The sequence below is a fragment of the Mauremys reevesii genome, linkage group 12, assembly GCF_016161935.1.
Source record: "Mauremys reevesii isolate NIE-2019 linkage group 12, ASM1616193v1, whole genome shotgun sequence".
NCBI lineage: Eukaryota > Metazoa > Chordata > Testudines > Geoemydidae > Mauremys > Mauremys reevesii.
Window position 1 is genome coordinate 16612048 of NC_052634.1, and position 16639 is coordinate 16628686.

The 16639-nt window shown below is 51.6% G+C and overlaps 1 protein-coding gene across 1 annotated transcript; it reads right to left on the reverse strand.

The window, feature by feature from the left end:
* Positions 1-3408: 3408 nt before the first annotated feature.
* SIAE (sialic acid acetylesterase) lies at positions 3409-16564 on the reverse strand. The gene is made up of 11 exons (XM_039496137.1): positions 16512-16564; positions 15223-15332; positions 12871-13032; positions 10766-10941; positions 10234-10372; positions 8771-8954; positions 7694-7803; positions 7475-7608; positions 5845-5999; positions 4269-4464; positions 3409-3793 (listed from the first exon to the last, which is right to left on the reverse strand). Exons 2-11 carry the CDS (start codon positions 15269-15271, stop codon positions 3539-3541), a joined length of 1560 nt encoding a protein of 519 aa, XP_039352071.1. The 5' UTR covers positions 15272-15332; positions 16512-16564; the 3' UTR covers positions 3409-3538.
* Positions 16565-16639: the final 75 nt, after the last annotated feature.

The following is a 16639-nucleotide window of genomic DNA, read 5'->3' on the forward strand; positions in this document are numbered from 1 at the left end:
ATGGAATGGTTCATAATTAAAAAGTAAACGCCGTGTATTGCTCTTGCTTTAAAGGTGGGGGGATTCTGCAGGCTGCTCTGAAGGACAGGGCGGTGCTAGGCTAGAACCCACGAGCCCTAAGCTGGGGACTACAACCCAGCTGGCTGAGCACATGGTCCTGGCTCTCTCCCTTGGCAGCTGTAGGTGTCAGGCTTTAAAAGCAGCTGGAAACAAAAAGCAGGAGTCAGCACAACTGCCTCCATGAAGAGCTACTGCCAGGTCATAGAACTGGAAGGGACCCCGAGAGGTCATCTAGTCCAGTCCCCTGCACTCATGGCAGGACTAAGTTATTATCTAGACCATCCCTGGTAGGTGTTTGTCTAACCTGCTCTTAAACATCTCCAATGATGGAGATTCCACAACCTCCTTGGGCAATTTAGTCCAGTGCTTAACCACCCTGACAAGAAGTTTTTCCTAATGTCCAATCTAAACAGCCCTGGCTGCAATTTAAGCCCATTGCTACTTGTCATAGCCTCAAAGTTTAAGAAGAACTCTTCTTCTCCCTCTTCCTTATAACAACCTTTTATGGTCTTGAAAACTGTTATCATGTCCCCTCTGTCTTTCTTCTCCAGACTAAACAAACCCACTTCTTTCAATCTTCCCTCACAGGTCCTGTTTTCTAGACCTTTCATCATTTTTGTTGCTCGTCTCTCCAATTTGTCCACATCTTTCCTGAAATGTGGAACCCAGAACTGGACACAATACTCCAGTTAAGGCCGTATCAGCAGAGAGTAGAGCAGAAGAATTACTTCTCGTGTCTTGCTCCTGAAGTCCCTTCCAACCCTGATATTCTATGACACATACTCCTGCTAATACATCCCAGAGTGATGTCAGGGAAGGCGGAGAGGAAACAGGGCAGGTGCTGCTAGTGAGGGAAGATGGGCCAGTGATGTGCAGGTCCCTGCTCTGCCATTGTCTGTGCAGCTTACAATGGAGTTAACAGCACTGCCCTGCCGTGCAGAGGTGGTGGGAGGATAACTCCATTAAAAGGTCACGGTGCTCAAGTACTCAGGTAACAGGGGCCATGTAAGTACCATAGGTAGCTAGTTACCAGCAGGAGAGGGCTGAGGAAAAGGGGGAAAGACAAGTCCATAGGGGTAGCACGATGCCACTAAGAGCAGGCCGCTCTGCACAATGGAGTGGGAGCCCTTGCATGTAGCCTGGTGGACAGTGCTCTTAAAGTCATAGGATCCAGCAGGGGGAAGGTCTGGTGGGTAAGGCACTAGACTAGGACTCAGGAGAGCTGGGTCCAAGGCCTGGCCCAGACCCCCTGAGGGACCATGGGCACCACATGGGGCCAGATTTCCAGAAGTGTTCAGCTCCCATTGATGCACCTAAGTAAGTGGGCAGTTTCCAAAGAGCTGGATGTGCTGGGCGCTGACCAGTGGAGAATGTGGCCCTTAATCTCTGTGCCCCAGTTGTCCAGCTATAAAATAAGGGTGAGATGGTCTTCCCCTCATTGGTCTGCTTCTCTGCTTAGATTGGAAGCTTGGTGGACCGGGGCTGTCTCTCTGTGCATGTGTATAGTGTCCAACAGCAGGGGGCGCTGCACTCAGCTGGGGCCTCTCCTTCTCACTGCAATGCGAACAACTAATACTCACTTCCACCCAAGTCAATGGAAATGCTGTCCCCAAAAGACCTGCATGTACAAGCTCTGGATATAACCGGTTCAAAAAAAACCGCGAGAGAAGGAATCGTCTATAAGGAAATAAATGAGATCAACTGTTACAAGAGCACAATCAAATCCAACCCTTTTCTTAGTTGTAGTTTCAATAGTTTACAAGAAGAGAAACATCACACTAGATAAAGGCACAGAATTTATTTTATAATAGAGTTAACTTTAATTGTTACACAGGAATTCCCAGTTAAAGAGGAGGGAAAATATACATCTTTAATCAAACCTCCCGGTCCAGAACCCCTCCAGCTAGAGGGGCTGTTAATTACATCACAGATTGACAACTCAGAAGAATACTGAAGTGGAGTAAATAAGGCTTTACACATCATCCTCCATGACACGAACACGTGGTTCTGCTCTGTAAAGTCCCTGCATCTTAGCCCCTTCAAACCCAGCTGACATCATGGCAGAAATAAGCCGAGCAACCCAGCGCTGAGCACGAGATGCTGCCTGTCCTTGTGAAAGGAGAGACGCTAAGCACCACTCGCTTACCAACACGTGAGGCAGTGGCAGAGGGGGCGTGAGGGGTAGATCTAGTCTGGGGAAGCTATTTTACTGGTGCTGAAGGACAGAGCCCAGCATGAGCTCCCCGGAGGAGTTTACGGTGCTTTGTTTTACTCCTCAGCAGAGCACATCTGAGGGGGTGGCAGAAACACGAACAGAGCCTCGCAGTACCACTGTGCAAAGCAGAACCGCTTTTAGGTCCAACAGAATCTAGACCTGGCTTGAGCACAAGCAACAGAATATTGCGTCCGTCCCAGCCAATGCAACCCATAGTGTGCATGGAACAAAGCCATCACCTTTGCAACTGTACACCGGAACCACTGGGGCAGGTTGCACCATGCCTCAGTGAGTCACACTTCAGAATACCAAATTCAGGACAAACTGCTAAGAAATGGGGCAGACACCCCCGCAACACTAGGGTTGCCAAGTGTGCAGTTTTTGACTGGAATGCCGGGTTGAAAAGGGATCTTGGCGGCTCCAGTCAGCACTGTTGATCGGGCCACTAAAAGTCTGGTCAGAGGTGCAGCGGGGCTAAGGCAGACTCTCTGCCTGCCCTGGCTCCACGTGGCTCCTGGAGGCAGCCAGCACCTCCGGTTCCTAGGCACAGGGGCCACAGGGCTCTGCCCGCTACCCCGAGCACCGGCTCTGCAGCTCCCTTTGGCCAGGAACCATGGCCAATGGGAAGTACAGGGGCGGTACCTGCAGGTGCAGGTAGCGTGCGGAGACGCCAGGTCGCCCCTGCGCCTAGTAGCCAGATATGCCAGCCTCTTCCCGGGACCCACCTGAGGTAAGCGCTGCCAGGATGGAGCCCACACCCTGAACCCCCTCCAACACCTCAACCCTCTACCCCAGGTTGGAACCCCTTCCCACACTCCAAACCCCTCAGCCCCAGCCCCCTTCTGCCCCCCACACCCCTACCCCAGAGCCCGCACCCCCAGCCAGAACCCTCACCCCCTTCCTCGACCCCAACTCCCAGCCTATCATAATGAAATTTACCAAAACGGAGCGTGAATGTGATGAGGCCTTAGCTATGAGTCTATATCCTCTCTGCATCACCCCGCCTCCTGGCAGGGCTGGCTCCAGGGTTTTTGCCACCCCAAGCGGCGAAGGGGAAAATAAATAAATAAATAAAAAGCCGTGATCGCGATCGGCGCCTGCTCCACCGCGCCGCTTTCTTCTTCGGTGGCAATTTGGTGGCTGGCCCTTCCCTCCAAGAGGGACCAAGGGACCTGCCAGCAAAGAGCCCGACGTGCCGCCTCTTCCCATTGGCCGCCCCAAGCACCTGCTTGCTCAGCTGGTGCCTGGAGCTGGCCCAGCCTCCTAGCAGTTGGCCCAGCCTGTTTTTAATGCAGCGTCGATAACAAACGGAGGTGCTGGCAGCAGGTGCTTGTTGTAGAGGGGGCACTGTCTGTACTCACACGGCCACTCCGCCCACGCGTAGCGCAGGCGGGTGCCAGTGTCCCTGCAGCCAGGGCTGGACAGCGTCACTGTGTGGGAAGATGCAGACACCATGGGTGCTGGAACCCACTGGCACGGCTCCGGCGCCGAGAGCTGGGGCCGGTGAGAGCAGCACACCTGCCGGAAGAAGCACAGACCAGTCACATGACCTTGCTGTGCCGCACTGGGCTGTAGCTCTGTTATTTTCTGGCTCAGGTGGCTGCATCTCTGCGCTCTGGGGTGGAGATTGCAGAGCTGCCCTGCATCCCCCATCTCAGGCTCCTCTCCCCCTCGGACAGCAGGGGACCGCAGCTCCTCCCACCTCAACAGCACCAGAGGCAGCATTTGCTAGATCGCCCCCTCTAGCCCTGGGCTCCTGCATATCTGGGATTTGTCCACTGCAAACTTTTATTTAGACAACTAGCCAGCGTGCGGCAAGAGCTGCCTGCCCTGCTGACATCTGGCCAGCTATCCCAGCAGGGATGGTGCTAGAGGGGTCACGTGCCCCCCGCAGAGCACTCAGGCGAGCCCCGTAACAGTGCAGCCCCTCTGCCCTTGGCGCTTGCCTTGAGACGGGCAGGGACCCCCCCCCCCCACGCACATGGCTCCTCACCTCAAAGATGTGGTCGTGCTTTAGAAGCAGCAGGAGTTCCTGGCCATACGTGACGTTAATGAGGCCCCTGGCTCCATCCACCACCACTTTTGTAGGATATGGGCCTTGGAAGACCAGGCCTCTCTCTCCATATGCCACAGCTCGGGCTCCCAGGTGCAGCCGATACGCCACGTTCTGTTTATCCCGGGGGTGAATGCTGCAAAGAGGAAAGCAGAGGGGAAATGATGGGGAGAGGGCAGGGAGCCACTTCCCAGCAGTGCAGCCAAAGGCAGTGGCTCCTGAAACTCCACCTCTGCCAGCAGAGGGCACCGTGTAGCTCCAGGGTGCCCTCACCCCACCCCAGCAGCAAAGAGCTTTGCCTAACTGCAGGATGAGTCAACGGGACCCTGCAGAGAGCAGCAGCTGCCTGGAGAGGTTGGGTGGGAGCGCAGGTGCTGGAGGGAGCCCGTCTGCCAGGGCGGGGGACTGACCGAGACAGCGGCCACCCCTGGAGGTAAAGAAGTCAGCCGTGGGAGGGGAGGGCTAGGGGCTCCCTCCAGAGCAGCGTCTCCTGGACTGCAGACCGGCTGCAGGGCCCCAATCAAAGGGCCGATGACCAGGCCAGCTGCTGGGGTGCGGAGCAGCAGGGAGCGGTGGTAGGTCTGGCCCGACAAATGATGTGGAAGGGAAGCGGGGAGCAGCTGCGACTGCCGGTTGGGCTAGAGGGATATAGCACAACGGGACCAGGAGAGGTTAGAGAGGCCACCGGCCAAACCTGAGCCAAGGCCAGTTACCAGTCTCCGTGCAGCAATGAAGCCGCAGTGCATGAAGAGAATGGCAGGCAGTCTAGTTCCGGGGCAGGGAAAAGACTCCTGTGCAGATCCCTCCAGCCCCCTCCAGCCCCCCCGCACCGAGTGGAGAGGGGGCACCCATCTCAAGCCACCGCCGAGAGCACAAGCTCAAAGAGCCCAGCCTCCGCGGGAGGGTCTCCCAGAGACCAGGCTACCAAACAGATCCCAGCTCAGCTCCCCAGGCTGCTCTGGGGGGCAACGGGCCCCGAGGATCTGGTGCCAGGCGCTGTCAGTCGCCCCTCCCACGTACGCTGAGTACACCGACGCTGCGTGCGCCTGTGCGCCAACCACGCCTGCCCCGGCCTCTCCACAAAGCCCTCTGCCCACTAGCGGGGAGCTGGTTGCTGGCTCCGAGCGCCTGCCCCCAGTACCGGTGTCCTTTCCTGGCTATCACAGCAGTGCACCCAAGCCCGCTGTGCCGCCCGGTACTTGACAGGGCTAGCGACCTGTACATCTCACACACCCAGCTGGGGAAAGCACAGCGAACAGATCTGGGAGGCCAGTGACACAGGGGTGGGGAGTGACCCCGGAGCACTGTGCGTTAGGGGATTTCTTCTCCTTCCCTTTCGGCACTCCCTGTCCTCCTCCTCTTTCTCGGCTCCCACACTGCAGCATGGCCCGACAGACGCCTGCTTCAGCCTCACCCCTCCTGTGTGGGGAAAGGCCCTGGCACCTCCAGGCCAGGTGCTCTGGAACGTCCCCTGGGTGCACTGCAGGCTGCTGTGCTGCAGGGAGTGGGCAGTTACCTGCCGTAGGGCGAGTGCTCGTCGCACAGATCCACCGCCACGGCCATGAAGGTGTTGGGCATTCTCTTGTTGGGTGCGTAGCCGCAGTCAGCTGTCTGGTGCCACCGAATGCGGGGGAAACAGTCATCCTGGGCCTGCCGGCGGAACGTGGATAACTGCAAAGACAGGGCGAGTTGGGAAAGAGCTGATCCCCCCCCGCCAGCCCTGCTTCCCAGTGTCCCACACATCAACCCACCCCAGCAGGGGGTGACCCAGGAGTCCCGGACTTGCGCCAGCTGCCCCGTACGAACTCCCCATGCGGAGAGTGGAACTTCTGCTCCACCCCAGCCTGGGGCCAGGGGACGCCCCCGCCAGGCAGTGTGGGGTCACCATGGCATAGAGCAGCAGTTCTCAACCAGGGGTCCAAGGCCCCCTGGGGAGCCCCCTGAGCAGGTTTCAGGGGATCCGCCAGGCAGGGCTGGCGTTAGACTCACTACAGCCCGGGGCAGAAAGCAGAAGCCCCACCGCCCCGAGCCCTGCCACCTGGGGCTCAAGCCGAAGCCTGAGTAGCTTAGCTTTGCAGAGCCCCGGGCAACTGCCCCGCTTGCTACCCCCAGTGCCGGCCTGGCTTTTATACAGTGGTGCTGGAACGATGGGTACCGTGGGGAGTGCTGAGAGCCACTGAACCAAACCGTAACCCCTGGATATGATGGAAACCACTTCAAATCAGGGGCTGCTGCCAGCCCCCCAGCTCCCCTGGTTCCAGCACCTATGGTTTTATATGCAGAAAACCAGTTACTGTGGCACAGGTGGGCCGTGGAGTTTTTATAGCATGTTGGGAACCCCCGGCACAGAGGCAGGCAGGCAGAGGAGATGTGGTGGGGTGGGACGGAGGGCAGGTGACCGGTGGGAAGGGAGCTGGGCGAGGCCCATCGGCAGGACTGAGGGCAGGGCATTAACTCTGAGGTCAGCTGGACTCTCTCAGCTCGTCCCCTCCTGCCCTTTCCCGCCACATCCCTGCTGGGCTCAGTCCTTCTCCATCAGCTTCTCCTCAGAGTGCGCCTCTGACGCTCCTCCGTCCCAGCACTCTCCTCCTTCCTCCCAGGCCTCTCCCTCCACCCATACGCTCCCTCTTTCCTCCGCCTCCCCCGCTCACCTGAAGCCAGGAGAGCCTGGGGGTGAGGCAGACAAGGGGACAGAGGAGGGGTGGCTTCTCTTCCCCCTTTCCTCTCCCAGTGTGTCAGGAGGGGAAGTGAGGGTCTAAGATGTGGGGGGCCCTGTCTTCCCCCCTCCCCGTTCTGCTGTGAGATAGAGACAGGAGCAGAATGAAAAGGGGACAGGCAGCAGTGCCTGACTGCCCCCCAAGGGAAAGAGGGGTATATTATCCCTCCAGCACAACTCACAGCTCACTCTCCCCTTACAAGGCTCTGTGCCGGGACTTGGAGCCTATGGCAAGACCACTCCTGGGTCCATTAGTGTCAAGGAGTCAGCACAAAAACTCTGATCAAACTGACTCCGCCTGGCCCACCCCTCGGTCCTGCGCAGCATCAGGGATGGCTCTGCGGTGAAGTGAAAGAAACAAGCAGCAAGCAGGAGCTGGCTCCGAGCAGCGATTACTGTCCCCACGGTCAGCACCCTGGCTGCCAGTCACCTGGACAAACCCAAAGGGGAAGAGCGGCTGCGTTTGCCCGTCAGACCCGGCATGGAAGGCGCTGCGCCAGTCCGCGATGAGAGCTGGGAACGTGCAGTTGTACAGATCTGTGTTCAGGAAGGCGTTGGCTTCACCTGCAACGAGCACACGGGACAAGTAAGAGCTGAGCCCAGCACCCAAAGCGGCGTGGCCGGTGCCGTGATACGCTGCCAGACTTACCCTGGTACCAGATAACGCCCGTGAGGGACATGTTGAGGAGCGGGTGGATCATCGCATTCCAGAGAACAGAGGGAACCTTAGGGCCAGAAAGCAGCGGGGGAAGAAGAAACCTACGACACAAGACAAGCACCAATTGGTGGAGGGGCAGCACCTCAGGAGGTCATCTAGTCCAACCCCCTGCTCAAAGCAGGACCAACCCCAAACTAAATCATCCCAGCCAGGGCTTTGTCAAGCTGGGCCTTAAAAACCTCTAAGGATGGAGATTCCACCACCTCCCTAGGTAACCCATTCCAGTGCTTCACCACCCTCCTAGTGAAATAGTTTTTCCTAATATCCAACCTACACCTCCCACACTGCAACTTGAGACCATTGCTCCTTGTTCTGACATCTGCCTCCACTGAGAGCAGCCTAACTCCATCCTCTTTGGAACTCTGCTCCAGATAGTTGAAGGCTGCTATCAAATCCCCCCGACTCTTCTCTTCTGCAGACTAAATAACCCCAGTTCCCTCAGCCTCTCCTCGCAAGGAATGTGCCCCAGCCCCCTAATCATTTTTGTTGCCCTCTGCTTGACATTCTCCAATTCGTCCACATCCTTTCTGTAGTGGGGCCCAGAACTGGACACAATACTCCAGATGTGGCCTCACCAGTGCCGAATATCAGGGAATAATCACTTCCCTTGATCTGCTGGCAATGCTCCTACTAATGTAGCCCAATATGCCGTTAGCCTTCTTGGCAACAAGGGCACCCTGCTGACTCATATCCAGCTTCTCGTCCACTGTAATCCCCAGATCTGTTTCTGTCCAGTTTCCACCTCCCCGCATGGGGGAGGTGACAGCTGGAGTCACAGAGCTTCTTGCAGCTGGGGGAAGTTCCTGGAGATGGGTCTGACCTGCCCTGGGAGTGTCCCCTGCAAGGGAGGAGGAAGTCTGGTCCCTCCCCATCCCCTGCCAGGACTAGCAGCTGGAGCCTGTGCAGGATGGGAGCCCCCAGCTGGGTGCCAGATTGCATGGGGGAGATCAGATTTCACGGTCCACAGCGTGTTTTTCACAGCCGTGAATTTGCTCTCAATGTCCTCACCGTCCGGCGTCGCCTGTGAGCCCGCACTCCTGCAGCACCCTTCCTGAGGACCAGGCTTCAATGGAGGTCCCTCCCCAGGAGGACTCCACTAATCCTATGGGATACCGGAGCGTCTCATACAAGTGACGGCCAAACAGCCAACACACAGCTGAGAAGTAGCTGAAGTTCCCGTGACCCAAGTTTTCTGTTCAGGAAAAAGAGAATTGAGAGGCAAACATCAGAAAACTGCAGGCGATGCAAACGTCAGGGGGAGGTACCAGAGGAAAAGCTGCAAGTGCTGGGAGGGACACCCCCACCAGGGAAATCCATCCTGTGAGAGGGCCAGTGCAAGGACAGAGTCTACCTGGCCAGTGTCCTGTCTGATCCAGAGGAGCAATTCCAAAGGGAGGGGAATTGTTGGGCTGAATATCAGGGAAGACTTCCAGAAATGGGCATCACCTCTCAAGGGATGGGAGAAATTCCGGTTAGAACTAGACTGAACACCACATTGTAAAACATGCTGGAGGAAACAACCTGCACTGATCCCAAGGGCTGCCTGGAGAGGACATCACTTCTCCCTACAGAGGCTTCTCACCCATTTCAAAGGTCTCGGTCCCTATCTTCAAGGCGCTTGATGGCCTAGGCCCAGCGTATCTAAGAGACTCGAAGTCCAGAATGAAGATGTGGTTGACAGTTCCATTCCTCAGGCACAATGGAACTTTCCAGCACCACGGTAAAGCTGGTCCGTCCAGGAGACAGAACTTTCTCGGGGGCTGGGTCCAAACTCTGGACTAAACTCCCTCAGGACCATCACAAACCTCCCCACCTTCCACTCCAAGGGCCAAGTACATTCTCCAACCAGTCACTGCTAAGACACAGAGCCATGTAAAAACAACAAAACCACTCCCAAAGCAAACGGCTTCACACTGCATGCATAATCCCGCCCCCGGGAGAAGATGAGAGGAAGAATAAACTGCTCGTGACTGATGCTAAATGCACAAATGGAAGCTCAGATATTTTTGAGGGTGAGGTGGGAGAAGAACCTATACTATGGTGACCAGATAGCAAGTGTGAAAAATCAGGAAGGGGGCGTTGGGGGTAATAGGTGCCTATATAAGACAATGCCCCAAATATCAAGACTGTCCCTATAAAATCTGGACATCCCTAACCTATACAGACTAGAACAAGTATTCTAGAAATCAGAGCTGGAAGGGAACACCTACAGGATATTAAATTTATACATAGGGTTTGCTCTCTTTTGCTTCTTTATGATGGATGAAGAAGGCCTGAAAGGTTCTTTCTGCTTGTTTTTTTACCTTAGCTAAACCTGGAAGGTGGCATCTGGTCTCACCTGGTTAAACAACAGGGTTCTTGAAAGTCTCAGGGAATGTGTGTTGACATTCTTGCCCCCATGTGTCAGTTAGGCTTTGGAGATAAACAGGCTCTTTTAAAGGGGGATTTGTACTAACCCGCTTTGTACTCACCAGCTGTCGGTATAGACCACTCCAAGTCAATCTTAGCCAGGTCCTGCAGTTCCACTTCAGACTGAATAAGAGAGGCCGTGAACACACGGACATATGGATAGAGATGTGCCTCAGAGAGCTCCTTACTGGCATTGATTATCTAGGAAACCGGCAGGGTGGTGAATCATCATGGCCTTTCCTATAGCAGGAACTGTGTGGCTGCTAACTGTGTGGTTAACATACAGTCTGCAGGGCTGAACCCCTGCAGGTCCCAGTGACAAATACTCCGGAAGGTGAGGTCACTTAGGACTTGGAGTGCAAGAGGCTGGGAAGCTGTGGAAGCTCCACAGCATGGGAGAGATTTAAAACTCGACTGGACAAAACCCTAGGAAAACGAAACTGGATTTCTATGATTCCTTGTAACTCACTTAGCAAGCTTAAAGTCTGACGCTGACAGATCAAAAGGGAACAACTTTCTTTTCCTTTGGACATAGTTACCAGCCCTGTCCCAACCCCTACCAAGGCTAATGCCTCATTGCATACTGGAGCTTACCTGGGAAACTGTCATCTCCATGTTACTTTGCCCACTGCAAAGCCAGACGTCTCCAAAGTAGATATCCCACAGCGTCAGATTCTTTGGTTCTTCCCTGGAGTGCTGCTCTGCTATCACACTATAAGGGCCACCATGCTCCATAGGAGCCAGTACAACTTTCCAGGTCCCAGAGTACTCTGAAACATGAAGCAAAGGACCCTGACTTGATAGAAGCAAGCACAGATCCCTGACTGGTATCAATCCAGCGATACAAGCAGGAGGTTTTTATTAAATGACAAGGGACATTTCATATCATGGTGCTTTAATAGGGCTAATTTTACAAAGCTGAAAACAATTATGAGCCAAAGCAGAGGAAAGGAAGAATTGAATTAGAAAAATATGTGCAATAATTAGAAATCGTTTAAGAACATCTTACTAGATGCCCAAAAAACCACAATCCCACAAATGAGGAAGAAGGTCGTGTCCATTAAAAAAAAACCAAACGGGTTTAGAGGGGAAGTGAAGACAACTATAAAAAATAATATATAACAAACAGAAGAAAGGTGAAGTTGAGAATAATGAGTATAAATCAGAAGTTAGGAATCGTAGAAAATTGATAGGGGAAGCAAATGGACACAAGGAGACATCTATGGCCAGCAGAGTCAAGAAGAAATAGAAGGAGTTTTTAAAATGTATTAGGAACAAAAAAAAATCCTGACAATGGTATTGGTCCATTACTAGATGGAAATGGCAGAATTATCAATAACAATGCTGGAAAGGCAGAAGTGGTCAATAAACATTTTCTTTCTGTATTTGGGGGAAAAACAGATGATATAATCTAGGGCTGTCAATTAATCACAGTTAACTCATGTGATTAACTCAAGAAATTAATTGTGATTAAAAAAATTAATCGCAATAAATCAGAGTTTTAATTACACTGTTAAACAATAGAATACCAATTGAAATTTATTAAATGTTTTGGATGTTTTTCTACATTTCAAATATATTGATTTCAATTACAACACAGAATACAAAGAGTTCAGTGCTCACTTTATATTATTATTTTTATTACAAATATTTGCACTTTAAAAATGATAAACAAATAAATAGTATTTTTCAATTCACTTCATACAAGTACCATAATGCAATCTCTTTATCGTGGAAGTGCAACTTACAAATGTATAATTTTTTTTTTACATAACTGCACTCAAAAACAAAACAATGTAAAACTTTAGAGCCTACAAGTCCACTCAGTCCTACTTCTTGTTCAGCCAATCGCTAAGACAAACAAGTTTGTTTACATTTACAGGAGATAATGCTGCCCTCTTCTTATTTACAATTTCACCTGAAAATGAGACCAGGCATTTGCATGGCACTTTTATAACCAGCACTGCAAGGTTTTTATGTGCCAGATATGCTAAATATTCGTATGTCCCTTCATGCTTTGGCCACCATTCCAGAGGACATGCTTCCATGCTGATAACGCTCGTTAGAAAAAACATTTTAAGCTATAAGAAGAAAGTGATTGGAAAGCCCCAACTACTGGCAAAGGTTGTCTTTCTAGTACCGCATCCATCATCCTAGCGTCTCCAGTAACAGGAGATGGGAGAAGAGAAGGGGGTGCCATGATTTCCACTAGAAGCCTCACAATGCAGGCCGGATTTACTGGGAAGGACATAGGCCCCAATCCCACATGCTGTTGCAAGTGATCAAATCCCTGCACCTGATCAGAGCTCCAGTGCCTTCAAAGGAGCTCTGTAGGGGGGCATCCACAGGAGTGTGACATCCCAGGGTACAGTCCAGACCAGTGAGGGGCTGCATCACCCCTGCTCTGCAAGCTTGGATGCCTTACAATGCCTTGCTGAAGTACATCGGACCCTCGCTAGAATGCGGGATTTGGGATCCACGTGCGGTACCACGTTAACACGGGTTTGGTGCCACATTCCCCACTGCCTGGGAGCTCGTCTGTAGGACAGCCACTTGGCTGGGGAAGTGGATAGGTGCTGCTTTTTAGGGGATGTTTCCTGGCCCTCATCAAAGGCAGGGAGTCGGGGCAGAGAGGCCCTGGAAGCTGTGTGGTCATGGGGACATGCAAAGCGGTAGGAATCTGAGATTTATTTTATTACCTTCAACTTGTGCCATTTTCTTCATTATTACTTTGCAGTCTTTGGAAAGAGAGACGGTAACATTGGCGCCAGCTTCCCCGTAGCCCCATACCACTGCACCAGCTGGTTTCTTCTGTAATACCATGTGGTCACCATAATAGGATGCAAAGCGAAACGTCACACCTAGGATCCACAAAAATGTCATGATCATCCTGTCAATATTTTACTCCTCACAGAAATGCCAAACTCCTTATCCTCTACGGGGTATGCACTGGGCGGGAGGTAGCTGTTAGGAATTTCTGCCTATAGCTGTCATTTTGTGAGACAGAGTTAATGAAGCATGTTATGGGGAGACAAACACACAGTGCTCTCCCATGACAACTTCCCTTTGGTTCTTTCTTATTTTGTTGTTTCCCTTTATCTAAAGTAAGTCTTGAGATGGCAGCACGCAGTAGCTACTGATTTTGTTGTGACACCTACAATATTGATGTTGAGATAATACAGCACGTTTGAGCCCAAAATCCTTCTAATAAAGCAAACAAGCCAACAAAAATTGATCATTTTCTGACAGCATAAACTGCTAATAAATATATATTATTATATACTGCTTTGCAAGTGGCTCAGATATCAGCATGATACAAATACTGAGACAGATAAGGAGGAAAAAGCCACGTGTCAATTGTAAACACTGCTTCTAGCACAGTGGTTCTCAAACTATAGTACTGGTGACCCCTTTCACATAGCAAGCCTCTGAGTGCGACCCCCCACCCCATAAATTAAAAACACTTGTTTATATATTCAACACCATTATAAATGCTGGAGGCAAAGTGGGGATTGGGGTGGAGGCTGACAGCTCATGACCCCCTATATAATAACCTCGCGACCCCCCCTGAGGGGTCCCAACCCCCAGTTTGAGAACCCCTGTTCTAGCATGTAACGATTAAATATGCAAGATTTTGAAGAGGATAAATAGGTCCATGAGTTGGGAACTGAAGAACTTTAATTGCTGGAATCATCAAAAGTTAATTCCACACAATTGAAAAGCAAATTATTTCTCCACTGATCCCATGCTCGAAGAAACCACAATATTGTACCAACGCTGTAAATATGATGATGGTCGGACTCTAATAAATAATTGGGACCAACTTGTAACAATAGTCATAGTAGTTCAGATGTGTATTACCAGGGCCCTGTTTATTCAGCTCCCGCTGAATTTACCACGGAATTCACACTCTGCCCATCTGTCACGGAATTTGCCATTTCTAGACTCTGAACTTCCATATAAAAATAATTGTGTTTCTCTCTTTCTCACGATTTTGAAGATAACCCTGAAAACATGAACTGCATGTAACCAACGCAATGCTGTCTTCCAGAATCTGCAGCTGGGACTCTGAGACGTGTAACCAGCCCCATCTCTCAATGGAACGTTAACTCTAGAATCCTCAAGATGACCATCTAAAATTTCAATATCTAGATAATGTTCTACATGACGATCCCAATCCACCTCCCTTACCACCCCAGGGATCCAAAGCCCCAGATGGCCACACCCCCTTACTTCCATGATGTGGCTATTGGCCAACACAAGAATCTGTTCATACTGCCAACTGAAAAGGCAGAAACAGCAACAAACAAATGGAATTTAATAGCTTGGACGAGATGGCGTTAATGGGATTAGTCACTTTCATAATTAGTTCAATAACAACCCTTCATTTTTCATTTAAATGAAACTACCAGAATTTCCAGTTTGCTGCACCAAAGCCCTGCATAATTCAGAGGAACAGAAGTAAACAGGCTCTTAAAAGGACACGTTACAGAAAAACAAGACTGAAGGAAAAAGAGTTACCGAAGGAGCAACACATGAGGGTATAATAGGATGAAGGGAGACTGGGAAGATGGGGAAAATCCACAGGAACAGACAGGGGCTTTTATAGAAATTTTGCCTCCTACAAAATTGTGTGTCTCATTTAATGAGGAAAGCAAACCCAAAACAAAAAAAAAGCTGAAAATGGTGATGAAGGAAGGGGCAGAGGGGTCCCCAAATCTGACCTCTCAGGGGTATTCTACACCCTAACTTTTTTCTTTTTAGATTGAGAGGTAAGTCCCCCTCCACAAGACTTTCAAAGGGGCAGAATGTCTCAGTGAGATTTTTATTGCAACCACAGAAGCCTAACCAACTTGCCTCTCTCAGGTGTTTCCTGGAAGGAAGAAAGTCTGGACAGAGAGAAGGAAAATTCTCGCTGCTGGGCCCCTCTGATTTGTCACTAGAAAATCAGTTTTGCTTCTCATGTTCTCTCACTTTCCAGGCAACACTTTTCATGCACATGATATGACTTGTGGGAAGGGAAGCCCCATCTCCTCCCATTAACCCCTCACCTTCTGCAGAAGCCAGCATAAGCACAAGTAGCAGCAAGCAAGCAGCCATTTCCTCTCCAAGATAACGGGACAGCTGACAGGAAGTCAAATCACATGGTTAGGCCAGCAATCTAGAGTGAGTTTTAAAGAGACAAGCTATAAGTAGGGGCATTTCCAGCAGATCGAGGGATGTGATCATTCCCCTCTATTCAGCACTGGTGAGGCCTCATTTGGAGTACTGTGTCCAGTTTTGGGCCCCACACTACAAGAAGGATGTGGAGAAATTGGAGAGAGTCCAGTGGAGGGCAACAAAAATGATTAGGGGGCTGGAGCACATGACTTATGAGGAGAGGCTGAGGGAACTGAGATTGTTTAGCCTGCAGAAGAGAAGAATGAGGGGGGATTTGATAGCTGCTTTCAACTACCTGAAAGGGGGTTCCAAAGAGGATGGATCTAGACTGTTCTCAGTGGTAGAAGATGACAGAACAAGGAGTAATGGTCTCAAGTTGCAGAGGGGGAGGTTTAGGTTGGATATTAGGAAAAACTTTTTCACTAGTAGGGTGGTGAAGAACTGGAATGGGTTACCTAGGGAGGTGGTGGAATCTCCTTCCTTAGAGGTTTTTAAGGCCAGGCTTGACAAAGCCCTGGCTGGGATGATGTAGTTGGGGATGGGTCCTGCTTTGAGCAGGGGGTTGGGCTAGATGACCTCCTGAGGTCCCTTCCAACCCTGAGATTCTATGATTCTATGATAAGCTTCCACCTCCAGTCGTTGAGTAAAAAGGAGGCCAGAGTCGGGGAAAGTTAGCAGGATGGGGGGGGGGGGCGGGATGGACACCAGTGGACATAAGCTGGTAACAGCAATAGTGGGAAATCAGTTGGAGGGGGAAGTGTCTAGCACAGACACAGCCCTTTCTTACCAAAGCCCCCAGATGAACAGGGACAGGTCACACCACTCACAGAACCAAAGCCAATGGGTACAAGTGAGTTTAGGGGAAAAATCTCATGTGCCTCAAAGCCAGGGGCACAGAGCAACTACGGAGCCACTAATGAGCTTGACCAGCAGCCACCACACATTAGACTCCTCCACATGGGCTTTCCCCAGCAGCCGCCCCTGTGTTTGGGGCCTTCCTGCCCCCCAGGAGACCCAGGTGGCCCTCAGCCCTATCACTACAGTCAGGCTCAGCCTGGTGTCAGCCCCGTGGGTGACAAGCCCCTCCAAGCAACCGGGCCAGATGTTCCGTAGTTCTGATGCCAGCAAAGGGCCCACAGAGCCAGGCGAGGCTTAGGGTTGCCAACCCTCCAGGACTGACAGGGCGTCTCCAGGAATTAAAGATTCATCTTTAATTAAAAGATTGTCACGTGACGAAATAGCCAGAAACACATCCAGCCCAAACTGGCAACCCTGGCGCAGCTGCAGGCAGCCCACGGAGAGCTCAGC